The following is a 22,181-nucleotide window of genomic DNA, read 5'->3' on the forward strand; positions in this document are numbered from 1 at the left end:
AACTATCACTGCAATAATAATTTCAGAAGGTAGGATATTGGACTTAAGCCAAAAGGGTCACGTTTAACTGGCTAAAGGATTTGTTGACACAAAAGGTGCAGTGATCTACTGCAACAGTATTCCACATTAAGAGAGAGCCACGTGAGATGAACATTCGCAATAAGGCATGCGACCATCAGTCCGCATAACTACCCTCACGATACTCTACTGCCAACATTAAACCAGCGAGCACTTGCTGCACATCGGTTACTAGAAGCAAACATGTGGAAATCAATAGTAGTCACATTATTAATTATCGGTGAGTATTGATCTAACTATTACTAACGTATCCATAACAATACAGTAACATCGAGATTCTTGAAGGATATATCGACAAGCACCAATTCTTACGGTTATGGTTCTAAGGAGTGAGTGGTGTAGATAGCTTCACGATAAGCGATTTGATTACTTAGTGGCGATTTTTAAGGTAGGCGATTTGAAAATCACCACCATTTTAAGAGATATCATCAATCGTATGAACTATCAAATCGTGTAATGGCGATAACTGACGTATTTTAAAGTGAGCGATACTGGAGCTTCCATGCACATGCGCATTCATGAGATTAATGTTTCTAATTATCACGAACACAAAATAGTTTTTTTCAAAGTTGAAATATACAAAAAAATACACAAAAATTTTCAGATTTTTCAACCTTCTAATAGCATCGTGAATTGTCTATTTGCAATATCGAATCGTTTGGTGATTTTTGAAAATGGTAAAGCTCTAGTAATAACAGATACTAGTTGTAGATGTTTACAGACCAGTATACTGATAGAGTGTGTGACTAATACAAAACTGATCATACGATTCACTTCAATGGTTCTCTTCGAACACCTTTTACTGTCAAAGATTTCAAGTAAAGATTGTCATTATATCAATGGAGACAGCTGGCTAAAGTTTAAATAAGAATTAAAGACTTTCTAGTCACAATGGAGTAACAATAAATTAGTACAAACCTGTTAGAATTGAAATATAATTATTTTAATTGTAAAAAATTTATGTGCAGTTAGAACACTAACTGAACAAGTTCTGTCTAAGCAGAAATGTAGGTCCATTTACGCTATGTGACTATAAATGTTCGCCGTTAAACAGAATATATCTCCTTGAAACAAATACGCAACTCGACTAAACAAGTTTTAAGAACCTGTTAAGTCAAAAGACGGCAGTCTGCTGTCTTCATTATTATATTTTCTGAAAGATTATTGGTTAGAAAATAAATCGTTCCAATATTTATCCAAAAAAATTGAAACGAACCACATGTACATCACATCATTCGATTTTGGTCATAATTACATTTGTAGAAAAACAATTCCAACATTGTATCTTTGCATCGAACAATTTCTTGCAAACTTCACAAAACTTATAGCCATTATCACCTACATACATTCTGTGAAAACTATAAGTTATTTCTCCTATTTTCTGGATTCGAAAATGCAATTGTTTTTAAATGGTTTATACTAGAATTTCAAAACATTATTCAGTAATTTTGTGCTCGAGCCACTTCGGCAAATCTTCTGTGTTGGTGAAATTTATTTTTAATAATAGCATTGTATTAGTGGTCTACTAAATTGGACTTACGCTATAGCATTGTATTAGTGGTCTACTAAATTGGACTTACGCTATAATAAACTTATGTATTGACTATGAAGCATATATATATTGTGCATTCACACTAGTGTAAGAAAGATGGCGATAATACTGAAGAATTCTTATTTGTAAAAACTCAAAATAGCAATCGGATAAGTAAGCAAGAACCGTTTCGAGATCTGTTATTTTTGTGTTACAACGACTATGGCATTATAGTACATCTGCCTACACAGCCTAATCACCAATAACCTTCATCAAAAAGCTGGTGGTAAACTAACTGCTAAAGTAAGCTATACATGTATTTGGCTTGACATAAGCTAATAAAAATGTATGCGGTGTGATCATATCTGTACAAATTGTTACCTTCAACTGTTAAAAATATGAAATGTTCAGAATTTAGGCTACATGATCATTCAAAAACGCAAATTCACAGCTGTTTGGTTTCCGTAATTGAAATCAAGACAATTTAATATATAATTTATAGCCATTGACCGAATTCGAGACGAGTAATAATAATGTAAATGGAAATTTTAGTTTTCCAACAAAAGAGTCCAGTTTATTTCAAACACCACAGTAGGGTTACAAACGTCAGCAAGTGCACTCATAGCTACTGTTGTAGGAGGATTAGTTTAAAAGCTCCTGCTGTAGTTAATTTACATATTAACTCTCCCAACCTTCCACATTCAAGGCTTGAAATTGAATTTATCATACTCAAATTATATGAAATCTAAGACCTCTGGCACTACATATCGAAATCAATCAAAGCATGTCTTAACTGAGCGATGTTGAATGCTTATGAATAGAGAAGCAGATTTGTACTCATCTGTACATCAACACGCACATTGGTAGGGGAAAGTTGGGTGATATGGACCTACCGGGTGATATGGGACAGTTTATATCTCACTAGGCAACAGTAATAGGATACAGCTGAAGGTAGTAAAAGGTCAAGGTTTAGTTACCCTACTTCCTGCAAAATGGCTGCCAACATAAAACAGCATCCTTTGTAGAGAGAGTAATTTAACTGTTTTTACACAATTCCTTTTAACAATTTGCAGCCTTTTTCTTGCCATTTTGGCAAAAAACATCCAATATTTTTCAAAGTGTAAAAGGTAAGTTGTTCTACCTTATCTTGCCATCATTATTTCAAAAATTGGATTTGTTCTGTCTGCTTTGTTTTTAACACTAGCCTATAAACAAAATTATGTGTGTATGGGTGATATGGACCACCTGTATATGGGTGATATGGACAGGTGGTCCATATCACCCATATACTACTATTGCTTTCTGCTAAGTCCTCTTTTGTGATTTTGTTAGACATGCCTCGCTATACTGCAAAAAACATTCGAGCTGCATGGTCAGAGGATGCTTTGCTGAAAGCATTAGACAGTGTAAAAAATGGAATGTCTCTTCGTAAAGCTTCATCACAATATGGCATACCACGGACAACTCTACTTCGAAGGCAGTCCAACCTCAGTATTGGAAAGATTGCTCTAGGTGGAAAACCCGTGCTAGGTGACATGGAAGAAGATCTTGTTAGTCATGTACTAGATATGGAAAGGACATTGTTCGGAATCACAGCAAGAGACCTAAGAAAGCTGGCATATCAAGTAAATAGCTAAAACCATAATTTTAGGATCCTTTCAACTTTTTAAATCAATCTTGTTCTGCAATGCCTAATGATATTGAAAATTATAAGAATCTTCATCAAATGATTTTACCTTTTCCTGACTTATTACAGCTTGCAGAAAAGAAAGGCATCCCACATAAGTTCAACAAGGAGTCACAAATGGCTGGGCAAGAATGGTTTACAGCATTTATTAGACGCCATCCAGAGCTTACTGTTCGACTTCCTGAAGGCACATCAATGAACAGAGCAAAGGCATTTAACAAATCTGCTATTTTAAAATTCTATGACAATTTGGAGCCTTTTCTTGCAATTGATGCTGCGCGCATATACAATGTTGACGAGACTGGAGTATCCACTGTAACCAAACCTGTGAAGATCTTAGCAGTGCGTGGAAAGAAAAGAGTAGGAGCAGTAACAAGTGGGGAAAGAGGGACAAATACAACTGTAATATGTTGCATGAGCGCAACCGGCACATTTGTACCACCAATGTTTATATTTAAGAGAATAAGAATGGCTCCCCATCTTATGAATGGAGCACCAGTAGGATCTGTCGGAGAATGCTCAGAGAGTGGCTGGGTAAATGAAAAACTGTTTCTCAAGTGGTTGCAACACTTTCAAAAGTTCACCAATTGCTCTTTAGAAAATCCTGTACTTCTTATCGCCGACAATCATAGCAGCCATCTTTCGCTAGAGATTTGGCAGTTTTTACGTGACCATGGTATAAACTTTGTAACGATTCCCCCACATACGTCGCATAGAATCCAACCACTAGATGTGAGTTTTTTTTAACCACTAAAAACTAACTATGCAGAGAATGTACGCTTGTGGCTGTTGAAAAATCCTGGAAAGGTTGTTACGCCTGTCGATGTAGCTGGGATTTTCAACAAGGCATATTCGTCTACATGTCGAATGGACCTAGCAATTTCTGGATTCCTCGCTACAGGCATATCGCCATTTAACAGAAGCGTGTTTAGTGATGAAGACTTTAGTATTTTTAAAGATGATTTGGAAGCTGCTAATTTCAAAGTACCGAGACCACATCATGACAATATAACAGAGGGCATGGAAACATGTCAGCCAACAGGTCAGACCAACAAAAACAGAGAAACTTCAAATGGCCAACCTCTTGCAGCTGATAGCTCTAACAATGGCTATGAAATTTCTACTTTGAGCACAGCTTCTGATCATGATCATACATTATCTTTGGTTATTTCTAAAAGCAAATGTGTCAGATCATTGATTAGCGAGATTTCTCCCAAACCAATTATGAACTTTAGTAAGGCCAAAGACAAATCACGCTCTCAAAGTAGTACGGTCTTAAACACAACACCAGTGAAAGTCACTTTGTTAGAAAAGGCTGCAAAGAAGGCAGCTAAAAAATCTTCTAGCGAGCCCACTTTAACATCAAAAGGTAATGATAATCCCGCCGTAACCAAGAAGTCAGTAAAAGGCAAACAAAAAAGAAAGAGGCCACCTTTATCTTACTCCGACGACTCAGACGACGAGTTTAACATTTGTATTGTGTGCTTTGAACACTTCGGTAACAGCGCATCAAGGGAACCATGGGTTCAGTGCAGTGACTGTAAACATTGGGCTCATGAAGCCTGCACTCCTGGTTACCACTTGTATACATGCCACAACTGCGAATCGGACTAGTTCATAGACTTAAGGGTAGTTTGGCAAGCAATGTGTTTTACTGCCACTGCTATTTTACTCACTGTGTTCATTTTAAATAGATAACAAAAATAATGTGGTGGTAGGGTCAAATACTTACATAGGCAGTTTGTTTCTTTAAAGACATGTTGTAACTGTTACTCCAATAAATATTTACAATTATTTTACAAACGATGTTATTTTAATACTGCTCTTTCTTTCACATATATTTTAAACGATTGTCAGTAGCAATAATGGTAGTGGTGGGGTAAAATACAACAGCTTTCATCAGTTTAAATTATTGTCCCATATCACCCATAAGCCTCTCGAAATCACGGGTGATATGGGACACACAAAAAAAGATATTGTGGCCAAACTAATAGCTATAAGCTGCTAAAAATTTAATAACATGGCAAGAAAGTCAAGCTGTTCAACAAAAAGGTGAAATTTTAGTCGAGTTACTTGCCGGGTTTGCTGGAAGCTTAAGCGTCCCATATCACCCAACTTTCCCCTATTACTAAAGATAATCACAAAAATATTATGAATGACGATTTTCTAAAAGTTATTCTGCAACACGAGGCCCAACATTTGGTGATTACAAGCATGAATGCAGTAAATAATCAGTGTAAGAGAGGAGACAACTCTGATTTGGACAATGGAAATTCAATGAAAACGCCAGCTTGTCTATATATATATATATATATATATATATATATATATATATATATATAGACAAGCTATATTTGTGCAATATTTGGACTGACAAATGCTTACTATCCATTGCAGAGTGTAGGAATATATATATAAATCTATGTGCCTGTCTGTTGATGTACGTATGTACAGTTATTAGAGCGATAAAGTTTCAAGAATGAAAACTCTAGGAATGAATTGAACGAACGTTTTAGGAATTAATTGAACTCGCAACCGCCAGCTCTGCAGACAGGTGTACTATCCATTACAATATGCGTTCAACCAGTCATGCTAATGAACAATTGGGCACATACTTATCACACCGATTGAAATACTATCGGTTGCTACTAGGACGCTTGACAATCATGATTGCGTGAGAGATCATGCCATAACGTAATGATTATAAGAACACTTATAAGCGCAAGCCAGCTTCAGAAAGACGGACACAGCTTTCATTATATGTATAGTAAAAGTGTAGACTAGCTTAAATTACTGAAATTCATTGTGTGAAGAAACTCACCCAATGGCAACTACATTACCCACCATGGTTTATAAGCTGTTTTAAATTTTGAACGAATGTACCGAAAACCCTTGTTTGAACGTCATGACGCTATAGTTTTCAACCCTTCTACCATAGTGGCATTCACATAGAGGTGGCGTTCAAATAAAGGAGGCGTTCAAATAGAGGTTTTACAGTCTATGTTGATTAAAAGTCAAATTTCCGTGCAAAAGAATTTTTCATTCCTCATGCAACTATTATGGGCTGATTTGTAACCTTAACACCCTAGTTATTGACCATGAAAGTTGACTCAGCTTCAACTTATTTTTTCACCTCAAATCGCCTTGTGTCTGTGATCCATTCATAAGTGATGAGGGATGAAGGACTCATCGTATTTCTCAAACTTCTCTTTATTCAGTATGTATTTATGCAAATATACTGCTATCTGCAGCTGTTCGGTTTTCATTTTGAAGAATTAACTGAGTGACTGTGAATCCTGGATGATTTAGACCTGTCAAAGTCTATATAATATCAAGTTTGTGTAGAATGACTTTTAGAAAACCGGAGGGCAAATCAATTGTCAACTCAATGCGTTATGCAGCTGTCCTGTTATGCATAGTCATAGCAAGTGTTTTAGTCTCACACATACATGCCGGACAGCAGCGGTGTGTTGCGGTTGAATGTAATCATGGCTTGATGCCACATCTTCCATAAAAACCAACTCTAGATGCTGTAAATTATGGTGATGAGCCATTTTTTTGCCTATTTCATTTGTTATTTATCAACGGCGCTGTTGATTTAATACTTGTTTAAAGAATATTGTTCATCATGACATTGAGAGAGGTAATTATTTAGCTTCCATGCTTTGAGAATCTTGATCTTTAAATAAGAAAATGTCATCAAAACACAGAATTTACTCAGAATGTGGTTCAGACTTTGGGTCAGTTAACACTAAGGAATGTTATTCAAAGGTTTTGTTAGTGCAAAAAACTCATCAAAAGATATTATAGATTAGTGACTTTAGTTGACATTTGACAAATCATCCATTAGAATTACAGTGTAACAGTCAGTCGATTATCAGAGATCCTATGGAAACATGCAACAAACATATTATTCAGTAATGCAAACAAATCTTCAAATATTATTATTGCCTAAAGAAGCACAAGCTCGTGTCAAATACTAAAAATAATATGACTTCAAAGATTTAAATTTCCAAAAACTGCAAATATTGCTATGGCTGTCTTTTTCGGACATGAACTTGATCACACCACTTGATCACATAGGTAATAAACACAATACGGTTGCGTTGAAAGAAATTCTAGTAAGAAAGTAAAAACCACGTTTTATAAGGTACAGTCATCCTGCCTATCTCCCGATGTCAACTATCATGGTTTCGCTGTATCACGAGTTTCGCTGTATCACGGGTTTTGCGGCCACTCGAGTTTCAAGTTCGTGGAAATTACCATGTTCATAACCTCCTAAGTAGAAAGATTACTGTAATCACAATGGTGAAGTACGTTTGGTAATTAAACTGCAGATTGGCTATTTGACTCAATAGTAAATTAGACATTTTACTTTTATTTATAAATATATTACAAGATTATAACCTATTTTAATAGTTTAAATTAGTCACTAGTTTGCCATCTATTTGTGACAAAATACTGTTTTGATATTTAATAAATAATAAGCTCTTTCATCTGGTAGAATAAACCAAAGGTGCAATTGATCCTTCGGCAGGAGGGATTAGTCAATAAGAGGCAGACACAATATATGAGAAAAACTGTAAAATATCATTGAGTTCTGTTCCATTACGAAGGAATTTGTATATCATACACCGTGATGGCAGTCTCATTGTTAGCATTTATAAATAACACTCTGCAATGGACAGTAAGCATTTGTCAGTCCAATTATTGCACAAATTGTACAACTCTAAGAAGTAGACATGTCACTGTTATGTAAACTGTCTGATTAACGCATGGACTAGAGTGACAAGACGACAACAAGCATCCACTAGATGTAAACACAACATTACTAGACGTCAACATGACATCACTAGATGTCCACACAACATCACTAGATGTCAACAGGGCATCACTAGATGTTCACTCGGCATCACTAGATGTCCACACGACATCACCAGATGTCAACATGGCATCACTAGATGTCCACACAGCATCACTAGATGTAACCATGACATCACTGGATGTCAACAGGGCATCACTAGATGTAAACATGACATCACTAGATGTCAACACAGCATCACTACATGTCAACACGGCATCACTGGATGTCAACAGGGCATCACCAGATGTCAACACGGCATCACTAGAGGTCCACACAGCATCAATGATAAACACTGGCTGTAATTTCCGTACCTATTGCCAAAGCCTAAATAATCAAAAGTGAATACGAGTACAACTAAGCTCATATCATTGGTCATATCGCTTGTATAGATGTACTATGCGGGACTGGTTATTAAACTGCATGAGAACTTGAGAAGTGTACAACACCAATAATTTGTATTTTAGCGATGATACAGATCTGTTCAGCTGTAAACTGCTACAACTGCGATATCTGTGGGCCTGACCTTGGCACACCAGATGACTGCAGCACTATTAAGGCAGACGAGCACTTTTGTCGAAAGATAATCGACAGCGCTGGTACCAGTAAGTAGAGACTGCATTACTGAAGCTAAAATAATCTAACACAACATTTTTAAAACCAGCCAAATCGTTAACTTACCATAGATTTTCACAGATCAGGTCACATGCAAATTGTTAAAAGAGACATTGGTAGTCACATGTGACTCGTTATTTGAGAAGCATCATCAAAAATAAGATGTCAAGATAGAGTTCATTTTGATGCAGACAAAACCTCTTTCATCGCTGAAATTGGATCATATCTGCCATTGATTGAACGAGCAATACAGTCGTGTTTGGTGACACGCATAGCAGGGCTTTTGTCATGACAGTTTCGCCTGCCTCGCTTGAAATCATTGAGTATAAGTTAGACAACCCATGACAGTCATTGAGATAGCCAGTGATTAGAAGTTACAATTAAAAACAATTTTACGGCTTAATAAAAATCGGCAGTAGAAATGTCTGCAAATAACAATGATGATTTAAAGATTGTAAGGAACTGGTTTGAGTTTGTTAGTTGAACTGCAAATGAATTAGCAACACCGCAAACTTCACTATCCGATTTGGAAAAAAATGTGTGCTTTTAACTCTTTCCTACCGCAAAAGCCGATGTATCGGCTTTCGTGGTAATAGAAGTACAGACCGTAAGAAGATGTATCGGCTTATCAATAGGGTTTCACTTTTCTTTTCATTACGAAGCCTATACTTTAGCTAGACCAATCAAATTTTGTCTCCAACGAAACAACCCTGTTGCTAATCCTGTGCACCAATCGAAAATCATTTTGCTAAGCAATTATATTTCGAATTATTTTTAAAAACGGGAAAACCAGATCGCACAGTCATGGCAATAAGAAATTCACCGCGTTCGTTTAATGCAAAGGAAGCGTCAGACATTTTGCAAGAGTAGACTTCACTAAACAATTTTATACTTATCTTGTAGAGAATTTTGTTCTAAATAAGATGCATTTTACAGTAAAACAATATTTGCATTGATTCTCGAGATATTGCATAAACACTATATTAATACTATACGGTATATCAAATATATAAATACAATACGGTATATCGATTTTTTCGAAAACCCATTCAAATTAATTTGGTCAGAATAGCGAATTTAGCGCACTAGTGAAAGAGTTGAAGACATTTCTGCCTGTAGCTGAAAAACAGTAGTTTCTGTTAGAACATTATCAACTTATGACACTACAAGGATTGTCGGACAACTCATGAGTTAAGGAACTCTAGTTTATTCTAGTTTAATATAAAACCTCAAAAGCTGGGTTATTATTGTTACTTTTAAATTGTGTAATACTCCACTCGAATTGTTTAGAATGAACAAAATGTATCACTACATTTTTTGGGTTGTTAGTACTCCTGCTATTATTATAATGCCCTCCCTTAAGGAATAGCTAAACAGGCTTATGATCCAAGCCAATACAGTTACCAATGAATTGTGGATGTTGTGGATGAAAGTTAACCAATGAGTTTGGATGTACTGCATTACTTCGGCTAATTTTGTTAGCGAGTATTGCAGTTTGTAAATTAAGGAAAGTTAGCGTGCTACTGGAATTTTTTTACCCTATGACACTTATGTATTCGCCTCATCTAACTTTTGCGTTTTCGCGGAGTCATCCTCTCGCGAAAAGTTCATGCGCGAAACTAAACTATCTTAACGAACGAGCAAAAACGCGAAATTAAATAGCTTTGTTCATTGATAGTCCAAGAAACAAATGGCAGCAAGTGATCAGATTGCATTATCGACCTCGCCCACACCATTCTACCTGCGGTTCACAATTACAAACTAGTCGCAAATTGAATTTTTTTTTATCGGTGAACTGAACCTGAGGAATCTAATTATGTTTGTTCCACTGCATTTATTTTCACATCACTATATTTTCGCATTCATCAGAGCTGCGAAATTAAGTTGCAGCGAAATTTACTCTGTATGCTACTCACGAAACTAAATACTAGCGAAATATAAGTGTCCTAGGGTATAAGTAAAATATAAATTAACCATTGTATACAGCCATAAAGGTGCCACTTATTTGGCAAATAGCCAGCCAGCATAGGTATAATTGAAAAAATAATAAGTTCATTAAAATGATCATGAAGAAACCATCAGTTTGCCTTTTCTGATCAACAATGTCTCAAAACATCCGCATTTGTCAGAACTCTAGTAGAACATGTATAGGCTTAATGCAATGATTGTTTGTATGCAATCGCTGCTAGAATGACATAGAAGCATATCTTGTACTAGGAATCTATAGATGTGGCTAAACCCTGCGAAATGTTCAAAGTAAATAAACCGGAGTTCAATCCTTACACAAAATAGCTAATATCCACATTCCAAACCTAATCTCAGCATGAAGAAATTCAAATGACATAAAATTGTGTAAAGGAAATACCCAGTCTCCGTAGACAGTTTTCAACCACTACATGATGTTACTAAGGTAGCTGGGATCGAAACTAAATACGATATATCACTATAGTCAATTAGAAATTCACTACTTATTTGTTGCTTTCTAATTAAACTTTTTTTAATCTAACTAGTGATGGTAGTTAGTTTATCTTGCTGAACTAACTGACCATTGTATGTTCATATAGTCTACAGACACTGCAGCAAAAAAGACGGCTTGCCAGCTGGATGCTATGAAGTAGATGGATTATTGGATTGCAAATGTATAGGAGATGGGTGTAACACTGCCTCATCCAATCCACCAACAGGGACTTTTCTCATTTTCTTCTTTGTTATAACAAAAATTTTCACTCAAATTTAATAACTGTGCTGATACAGACCTCAATAAATACGATGTTTCCCGCCAATCTTCAGCAACAGTTGGACTGCTGAAAGTGTACATTGATAAAACTTTCCGATGTTTAACTATGACATATCTTTACTCTCAAGTATTTTATATGCTTTTCTTTTTCATCCATAGGAGCTCAACTGCCTCCAATCTGGTCTATTATTATTGGAATGCAGTTACACCTAACAAGAAAATATTCTCAACTTAATGATGGCGCAGGTCATTGAGTAACTTTACTGTTTCTTGCAATCTCCCTAGTGCATATATCTAGTTTCACAGGTAATGCTACCATTACAGATGATTACATAATATCTCTTATCGGGTTTAAGCAGCACTCGGTGGCTTATAATCAATGCCTTTTATTCTTTCATATCAAACATTAATATAGAAGACTTCATTCTTCAGTTAAACTTTTGTACTGTTCTCTACGTCTCCAACCTACTTCTTCACCTTTGCAATGGAATAATTGATAGTTATAAGCTTTAGTTATAATACACTGCTGTGACACAGATGCACTTTACATATATGTAACTCTTGAGCAAGACCATCAATCATGGATTGCCATGACGACCAGACAAAAAGCTGAGAGCCAATACAATTCTGTGTTATTGTAAAAGAACAGCTCGCTGTTTACTAGCATTTTTGAAAAACGGTTATCAGTCAACATTTTCAACTGTCGCCTAAAACTGACACATTCAATTCTTGGCAACTAAAAGTTCTGTGGCTTAGAAAGGACTACTACCCTAAACATTTACAGCTTTATGGCAAAAAGTGAACAGTGTTCATTATACGATTTGATAACTTGTTTATAGAGATTCGCAATGCCTGGTTGACAACATTTGCAAATATATTTACGATAAGGTTTCTATAATCTATAACCTTTATTATTGATTATCATGACATGTGAAGTCGAGTTTAGTGCCTTCAAATGCCACCTGCACCGGCTCAGTCAAGCCCGAGTTCAGTCAAACTCCAGCTTCATAGATGCCAAATGACTGCACAATATTCAAAGACCATAACTATAGAAAAACATGTAATTACAGCAGTTACATACATTTAGAACAAAAGTAAAATAGGATTTCTGCCCAAAACACAAATGACTAAAAATTTTTAATTATAATTCACTCGAAAACATACTACATTAAATAATTACTCACTAGTATATACTAGTCCGAAATAAACAAGCCAAGTTTTGCTATCTCTTTAATCAATCAACATATATTAAAAACAAAAAGTTAGAATTTTAAAGCATATATTTTATTAGAGACAGGGAGCATCTTCAAATTTATCCACCATATTTAGATTATAGCTTGCTATATGAACAGCAAGAAACTATTTCAAGTTTCTTTGAAGCATCGTTTCATCAAATTGAATAGAAAACAAATGACTACATTAAAGGTCCTGTTGGGCCGTGTTCAGGTGAAACAATCTGTTAACACCATGTTACTAGGCAGGGTCTGTTATGTAGAATTATGAAATTTCAAGTCATTTGAAACATTGGCTTTCTTGCAGCTTGCTAAGAGGTGCAAGCACATTTGTCATCAACTAAAAAACAGCTACGGTCTCGGCCAGTCATTTGATGACATGTATAAAGTGTGTGTTGTTTAGAGCAGCTGGCTGATGAATTGAAGGCATTCATATTTCACATATAGAACGATTGTGCAAAAACTAATAACTGACCTTCTTTGTTGATCTATTGAATAAAGCTAAATCGTTGCTGAGCCAGATAAAACATTACCTTCACATCCGTCGCCTTTGATATTTTTTAGATTGGATTTTTTGATTGTTTCTAATTATATCACGCTTTCTAAGAGTTTGCAGACTTTCAAAAAGTAAAATATTCTAGTGACTGTGTGAATGGAGCTGTCTTTCAAAGTCAAATCTCACACTAGTTTCACGAAACGTTATTTTTATCTATACCAATGTTTAGTCATAGCTTTCTGCAGCTAAAAGATCTTTACGTTGGAAATACATGTAGATTGTGATTGGTTGAAGCATATGAAATGATGCATAATTATTTATATATGTTGTCAAATGACTGGTCAAAATTATAACTTTTCTTCAGGCCTTGAGCCATATGCATGTATATTCCAGCCAGTTACAAGAAAAAAAATGCTTAAAATTACTTGAAATTCTACACAAAAATGACCTAACATGTTGTTAACAAGTTGTTAACCACACGTTGTTAACAACATGTTTCACCTGACCATGCCCCAGCAAGTCTTTCAAGCTACTTCAAACTAACCCTAACCTATGTACAAATAATCATACAGAAGCCTAATTTGTTAACATTTAAATCAACGGGTATATCCACAAGCAAAATGAAAAAAAATACTTTTCACCATCCTGAGAAACAGTGAAAGTGGCTTCAAAACAAAAGTGATGTTTACTTGTAAGGAATATGCAAGAATGCATCTGAACTTATTAGATATTATATAGAAACTGATAGTCAATTAAAGTTAGATAGTGTTTTAATCAAATTAATATATGCATTTTCTATTCGTTCGATTTTTATCAGTTTTTTTTCTTACAAAACTGAGTAGATTTGAAAAAGGGCATTTTACATTAAACATTTACTTCATATATCAAGCTGAGTATTTGCTCAAAATTTATGTTGTTATGTCAGAAAAGTCATATGCAGAGGTTGAAGTCGTAGGTCGACATTGATCTGTTTTCACATCTGTTTAATTGTACAGGTTACAGTAGTTGTACAGGTATGCAGTTGTAGAGGTGTACAGTTTACAGGTGTACAGTTTTACAGGTGTCCAGTAGTTGTACAGTACAGGTGTTTGGTCAATTGTGTCAATTAAGTGTTCATATACATATAGGAATGCTGTAAGACAGTTTTTGAGGCATTTAGCAGCAGTGATTCACCTACAGAGCATGATGCATGACCCAAATGCTTGTCAATGTGTCATCAGGAGCGCAAACAGTATTGATGTTGATCATATCGATGTTGTTATTCGCAAACAAAAATGGCCTAAGCTGAGAGTCTTCAATACTAAGACAGGTTTTCAGTGACTTAACAAGTGGCAAAACAAAAATGGCGAGACTTAGCATAACAGTCTACTTTAATATGAAAATACTGAGAAAAGGCAAGGAACATACCTCGCTGACACATGGCTGGCTGTACTAGACTCATACACGGCCCTCCACCATTGCGACTGAGCCTCTGAGCACAGGCTAGGAGAGAGATCAGCCACCTTTACGCCGTTGTCACCAATGCGATGCTCACAGAGCCGAGAATGTGCAGCATAAGTTGTGTGCAGGAGAAAGACAGTCAGGTCTATTTGAGAAAGGCTCTCTGGTTCGCATTGAGTGATTCTGGCAGGAGAGAAGGTAAGACGTGGTGCCAGATCCATGATATCTGCAAATACAACCATGAGGTACATACAATATCTTTAATCGTCATGAACATGGAAAGGAAAAATCAATAGGTTAATAGTCAGGCAAGTTCACTGGAATTAAATAAATACAATGATGTTTAATATAACAGTTAAATTACTTTTAATTGCTCTACAATTGAAAGTAAATAATGACCTGCAACCAATAAAACTATTCGCAGCAATTATTATCATGCCAGATGCCTACCCATGCGCATTTCTAGTATCATGATCAAAAGATCATCATTGATGATTTTCATAAAAGCGTTATTTTAATCATTCCAATATTAATCATGCCCAACATGACATCATCATGATACTATCACTTATTTCTACTTTCTTGCAGAAACGTGTGTTTAAAATTCTTGCACGCCTCCATAATAATTCAAAACAACAAAACATACGAAACGGTACGAAACAATTCAAGAAATCAATTATTTTTAGCAATTGACCCATAATAAGAGTATATGCAATCAATTGCATAATAGGCTCTGTAAAAACAGCTAAACCAACTGTTTGCGTGGCTCAAATTACTCGACTCTGAAAGTGAACAAGCCGTTGACTGGACTTACAATCTTCTAGAGGATTCTCATATTGCCTTAGAGCGAACCAGGTCTGGTAATGCAGCGAATCAGGATAGAGCTGTTGGGCGATTGAACAGTGTGTGATCAACTCTTTCTCGTCAGGCATAAGAGCTTTTATTTGATCAAGACCACCATCAGCCATAAACATGGAAGTAGTTTGACTTCTAGAGCTTCCAAAAACCGTGGTATACAGAGTTGTCTTGGCCTGTCAATGTTAAGAACATGATGTTGGTCGAGAGTTCCTTACCGATGTCTGACATAGATCTCTTTAAAAATTGTAATGAAAAGAGAAGAGCGCGTAAAAAGTGCTATAAAACTTGTAATCATCACTGTCAACTTCACTAACACTAGAGGTGATCGCTGTCAACTCCACTAACGCTAGAGGTCATCACTGTCAACTCTACTAACACTAGAGGTCACCACTATCAACACTAACACTAGAGGTCATCACCATCAACTCACTAACACTAGAGGTCACCACTATCAACTTCACTAACACTAGAGGTTATCACTGTCAACTTCACTAACACTAGAGGTCATCACTGTCAACTTCACTAACACTAGAAGTGATCACTGCCAACTCACTAATACTAGAGGTAATCATTATAAGTTCTACCAAAACTATACTAACAATCATGGATGATGCATGTCTTTCCTATCTAGTATGGTTACCAAATCCATTAAGAGTGCAATCACATTTATGAGGTGTAATTCAACAGCTTAAGAAGGCAGTCAACTTAGAAGAACAGGTTGGAGTCTGATAAGCCATCATTGTGTACTATTTATATTTACATAAATGCTTTTGTCTCTATTCGGAGTTTTAGAATATTAAGTCTGTTATATTATGTATGTTGCACAGAGACCTAGTTCTACCTTTAGAAAAAATGATTTCTGCAAGTGACCAACTAGAGATAATTTAATGGTGTGGTTACAATGATTCTAGCTTGTAATCAAAAGCAAAATGGAAACGATTGAAAGGAAGGAATCCTTAGCAGAGCAAAAAAAACAGTAAATTGAGTTACATTTCAATTCCTAAACTAAAACACAGGAATCTGGAGTAGACCCTTTGTCTTACAAGCTAGATTTTCCAAACAAAAGGACTTCAAAACCTTTTTAGTGCATGCATACAGCATAAAATATTGTTTCAGAGGGCAAATTTTGGCTGTACATCTTTCACCATAACGGAAGCCAAGTCGTCTTTAGCCACGTTTAACTTAGACTTCGGACTAACCAGTCAGGTCCACTACCACTGCACCAGTCGAACACCTCGCTGCATGGCGGAATAATTGTGCACATACTTATTACACATGATGACCTCTCACAGCACACAAGACTGTCAGCGTACTAGTTTAACATAATTTGTCAAAACCAAAGAAACTTGAACATTAGATAATTCGTTTTTTAACTTCAAGCGAATATTTACTAGAAATCAAACAACTTTTACAATAAGTTGAATTTCATCTTCTTACCAACTAATTTTAAATTAAAATTATAGATGAGTAATGATAAATATTAAATAATCACACAATACTTAGTCTACAGTTGATACAACACTGAATAATGTTACTACTTCCTAAAATTGGAAGCGCTATTATCACAAGATAATAAAAATCATTACCTACTCATCTATAAGCAGCATGGCTGGCAACTTTGAGATGGTTTTATTAGACTTGAAATTATATGACTAACATCATTAGTTATGTTATAATGTTATACATAGCTCAAGTTTTTTAATTGAGATACCAACGAGCTTGCATATTTCTTCTTTATTATAAAATATGAATAGAGTTATGATGTTTCTGCGCAAGATTATTTCAGCTCACTGGAAATATTTTGTGAAGACATTTGTCAGGCCTACCAAAGTTTGTCTTTGCAACTGCAAAGCTAACAAATAGCCAGAGCCTTAAAAATTCTCGCAATGCAAAAGTACAGTATTACAGGTAACGATGCACCTCCCTCCATACGCAGAGCACGCTATCACATCCCAATAATTTCAATGTCTACAATGAAACGTTTATCAGATATCCAACAAGCTAGTAATCTCAACGAGATCTCTTCTGTCCAAAATGAAAGCATGAGACACGATTTATTTAAAAAAGTTGATCAAGGCGGATGCTAGAACTGTTTGTGTAAGATTACATGAAATCCAAAGATTCACTCGGTGATAACATCTACGAACAAAGCCAGAGAGACTTTATTAGACTGACGGGAGCAGTTCTATTCAACACAAACCTGACCAAATAGCATAACTTAACAGCGAAGACCAACAAGCATGACTCTCAGCCTCGAAACCTTGGATTAACTTTTACAAATTTCTACGTAACACAATCCGTATCCTAAAGGATCCAGGCAAGTAACTGTCAAAAGCTGTATCATGTTCCATCTGTAAGCGGCTCATCTAACAAATTCTCAAATAAGTGAGCATAAGATCGCGAGTGGCAGAACTTAGCATGTCAACCATTTGGTGAAAAGTGTGACCTACCAAGCTTGCCATGCCAACTATCAGGCCCTGCGTGTGACCCACCACCCTTGCCATGCCAACTATCAGGTCCTGAGTGTGACCCACCAAACTTGCCATACCAACTATCAGGCCCTGAGTGTGACCCACTAAACTTGCCATGCCAACTATCAGGCCCTGAGTGTGACCTACCAAACTTGCCATGTCAACTATCAGGCCCTGAGTGTGACCTACCAAACTTGCCATGTCAACTATCAGGCCCTGAGTGTGACCCACCAAACTTGCCATACCAATTATCAGGCCCTGAGTGTGACCCACTAAACTTGCCATGCCAGCTATCAGGCCCTGAGTGTGACCTACCAAACTTGCCATGTCAACTATCAGGCCCTGAGTGTGACCCACCAAACTTGCCATGCCAACTATCAGGCCCTGAGTGTGACCCACTAAACCTATCGTGCCAACTATTCCGAGATTAGAGTGTGAATACAAAACAAATGTGTTAATATTTAGAGAAACTACTCTTGTGCAGCACCTATACAGCCTTTCGGCTGTTCAAATAACTTATACATGTTGAGCAGAAGTCATACATATAGGTGTGGACTTAAGACGAAAAGGTGTTAAGCAAAAAAATAAAATGTATATGGCACGGTAGGTTTGGTAGGTCACACTCAGGGCCTGATCATTGACATGGCAAGTTTGGTGGGTCACACTCAGGGCCTGATAGTTGGCATGGCAAGGGTGGTGGGTCACACTCAGGGCCTAATAGTTGGCATGGCCAGATATAGCATTATCTTTTTAAATCACATGGGTATATAAAGCAAGATATTATATCGAAGCTGAACAATCTTTACGCTCTAACAAAATGATCGATAACACTCCTATTCCTACAGAATCATACAATGACCTTATGTATTCTAGCAATGCCGATAAAAATCATACCTGACATATCATTAATCTTAGAATGAAGTAAAACTTAGGAAGCGCGTAATCGTTACTCAAAGTGTACGGCAGTCAAATACAAAGGTTACCGGTATTTGCCATTAGAGTTCAAGTTCTGAAGCCGCAGGTTTTTGTAACAGTGAAAATTCATTGTTAAGATTATGAAAATTCATTGTTAAGATTATGAAAATTCATTGTTAAGATTATGAAAATTCATTGTTAAGATTATGCAAGTCACATCTTAATCAGAATATCTTAGATAAACCAGTATGTACAGTTTTTACACGGCTGTTCTAATGCTAGATGTCAGACTGCAAGTCACATCTTAATCAGAATATCTTAGATAAACCAGTATGTACAGTTTTTACACGGCTGTTCTAATGCTAGATGTCAGACTGCAAGTCACATCTTAATCAGAATATCTTAGATAAACCAGTATGTACAGTTTTTACACGGCTGTTCTAATGCTAGATGTCAGACCTTAAGCTGTCTGAATTAACAGCTATGGAATGATTTGAGAACTAAATTTGTTCCAAGATACCAGACCAGACTAGTTTGAAGGAAAGCATCAGCTCTAACTCTTACTGCTGGTGTTCTTGTAACCTATTGCCCAAAACAAGCCAATAAATTAGTTGGTGAGTAATTTCAACAGGCATATGTTTAGAAAACCAACAGAAGTCAGTAAAACTTATTTAAATGATTAATGCAAATACCGGTAAAATACGATGAAGGGATAATCATGAATATAATATAAATATGAGTACGGGGTAATCATACATCATATAAATTACATATGTGATGGCGGTACTTAAAGCAGAAAAATAATGAAAAATTTCCAGCCCAGTTCACTTGGTCGAAAATGCAGCACAACTCTCAAAAATTATTGCAAAACGGGAAGACAAGAAAAGCTCAACTTACATCTCTGTTGAAGAATTTGTGCGAAAGCTTCCTGAGCCAGGTGGTCTGATCAGCCGAGGGACATCTATCCAGGACGAGATAACCTTTAACAGAATAAGCTTTGTTGAGAAGAATCATGATGACTTCATCATCTACAGGGTGTTTGCAAATGTACAATGAGTGCCAAGACAAACGTTTAGCAGCGCCAGAATATACTCATAGAGAGAGCAAGAGCTACAAGCACTAGTTTGAATACTGATGATCGACTGTCATCAAGGGTAGACAGAAGACGCTCTTGTACGATATGTAAACGTGGGCATGAATATTAAATGCATCGTCCACCATGACCAATAATTACGAACCAGCGGGAATCTCAAGTTCTGGTGTCGTGGTATGAAACTTAGCTCTTCCATGTTGTCAACAAGAGCCAACTAAATTAAATACATTTGGTGATATGAAATATTTTTAAATTTGGTCAAACAAAAAAGTTAGCAGAAGGAAAGTAAGTGGCAAAGAAATCTGCAATATTAATGATCATCAAAAGGCTCGTAAATTGATTTATGAAAGTTCTATCAAGAATGTTTCGATGAAAAAATAAGCCTGCAGAAGATAACAAGATCTCCAAAAATTTGAGTTTGCACTAAAAACTTCAGCTGCCACAAAACCTCAATGTATTCAAATATGCATTATAGCAAAAAGACAACAGGACTAATTGGGACTTGCAAAACATACACTGTTTTTCAACAGTTTATTTTGAGTAAGTTCATCAAGAGTTCAACCGCTACAATAAATAAATAAAGCAAATAACCTCCTGTTGTTACGAGTTACATCAAGGTGTATCATAACATGACCCATGCCAGAGGATATTGAAAGAACTTCTGTGTGAACCTAAAATATTTTTAAGCTACAAACTGTGCTTCTAATGGCGCCGTTCAGCTGTTAACAATTATATATTTGAGAATTATCTGTTCATAAAATGACAACTCCCAAAGTGTGATGATATCTTTGCGACATAGCACAATGATGATGCACAAATGGCTATGTAATAATCAAGGTCATCCATCACACATCATGTGACCACGTATGCCTGAACCTAACAAGGCGAATTAACTTCGTTTTAGGCGTTTTCTGCTCCGTCGTTGCACAATTCCCTTGGTGGCATTCTAAATCACAACTGAATTAACAGTTTGTGTGAAAATGAAGCAAAAATTGTATCTAATTAATAAGCAAACTTCAGATTTGAAATAATAATCAGAATTAAAGGATCAAAGCTGTTTGATTTGCAGTTTTGCAGCTTTGGTTGTATTGGGACAACTCCAAATCAACAACTAACAAAATCATAGAACCCATTTCAGCTGCCGTGTGGGCAACCTGACAAAGTTGTAGGAAGGTGGAATTGAATAAGTTTATTTTAGATCAGCTCCCAGTCACTGGCGTATTACCGTAGAACCTCTATTGGAAGCCATGGCGCTCTATTTTTCAACCCTTTCCTATAGTGACGTTTTATTAGAGACAACGTTCAAATAGAGGAGTGGCACCACAATTTTCGACTAGCTCGTCAGAATTTTTGAAAGATAAATTTAACCCTTTGTCTGGCGAAGCGATGCTAATGTCGCCTATATTTTGCGCTTTCCTTCAGGCGGAGCGACATTAATGCCGTTGGCCTCAGCATTTCTGCTAAACTAAAGCAATTTTCAAAGCAAATTTTAAAGAAAAAAGCATAAAGTTTTTGAGTTACAAAACGGACTTGGTTATACCCTAACAATGGCTGTTATAACGTCGTACGGTTTTCCTGAATAGTATTATCATCGGTTATCATAACAATTTCAAGTCTTCAGGTAAGATTGTAAACCACATGATCGACGAATCTGAAGACAGTGGATCAGATTTAGACCTTAATGACTTCAAATCAGTGCGTAGTTGCCCTGATTGTGATGATCGATCTAATCGTTATTGATGTAGGCGAGCCGTCATTAGTACAATTTTGTGGCCACTTTCTATCGATCACTTTTTTTTGAGGGTCCGAAAATTTTAAAGAAATTTAGAGTGGCGGTCAAATAGAGGTGGCGGTCAAATAGAGGTGGCGGTCACTAGAGGTGGCATTCAATTAAAGGGTAGCGCTCTACTTTGCAATTCTCCTATAGTGGCGTTATATTCGAGGTTTCATTCAAATAAAGGTGACGTTCAAATAGAGGTTTTACGGTACTTTGACAGCATTCCCACAAAAAAGGAACACACAAGCATTGTGTCGGGAAATATTATAGAAACACTGAACCAATTTCAAAATGAATGCAGAATGTTTGAAATTGGCCTAAAAGAAATCCTAGAAAGAGTTGAAATAATATATATATATATATATAAAACTATTTGGAGTGTAAGGCATT

At 36.2% G+C, this 22,181-nt stretch overlaps 2 protein-coding genes and 1 long non-coding RNA gene across 3 annotated transcripts in view; 2 read left to right on the top strand and 1 right to left on the bottom strand.

Moving 5' to 3' along the window:
* The window catches only part of LOC137406702 (E3 SUMO-protein ligase RanBP2-like), an 89,399-nt gene that overhangs the window by 56,025 nt on the left and 11,193 nt on the right, over window positions 1–22,181 (bottom strand). The window contains exons 9-11 of the mRNA XM_068093317.1: window positions 19,819–19,901; window positions 15,492–15,708; window positions 14,645–14,903 (exon numbers count right to left, since the gene is read on the bottom strand). Of these exons, the coding sequence (XP_067949418.1) occupies window positions 14,645–14,903; window positions 15,492–15,708; window positions 19,819–19,901 (559 nt within the window). The remainder of the gene's footprint in view (window positions 1–14,644; window positions 14,904–15,491; window positions 15,709–19,818; window positions 19,902–22,181) is intronic.
* Window positions 139–11,940, top strand: LOC137405870 (uncharacterized). Its single transcript, XR_010979818.1, has 3 exons — window positions 139–298; window positions 8,625–8,762; window positions 11,337–11,940. It is a non-coding gene; the product is annotated as an uncharacterized lncRNA (long non-coding RNA).
* Window positions 2,944–4,043, top strand: LOC137406083 (uncharacterized). The gene is made up of 2 exons (XM_068092605.1): window positions 2,944–3,234; window positions 3,366–4,043. Exons 1-2 carry the CDS (start codon window positions 2,944–2,946, stop codon window positions 4,041–4,043), a joined length of 969 nt encoding a protein of 322 aa, XP_067948706.1.

The sequence above is a fragment of the Watersipora subatra genome, chromosome 10 (assembly GCF_963576615.1).
Source record: "Watersipora subatra chromosome 10, tzWatSuba1.1, whole genome shotgun sequence".
NCBI classification, from domain to species: domain Eukaryota; kingdom Metazoa; phylum Bryozoa; class Gymnolaemata; order Cheilostomatida; family Watersiporidae; genus Watersipora; species Watersipora subatra.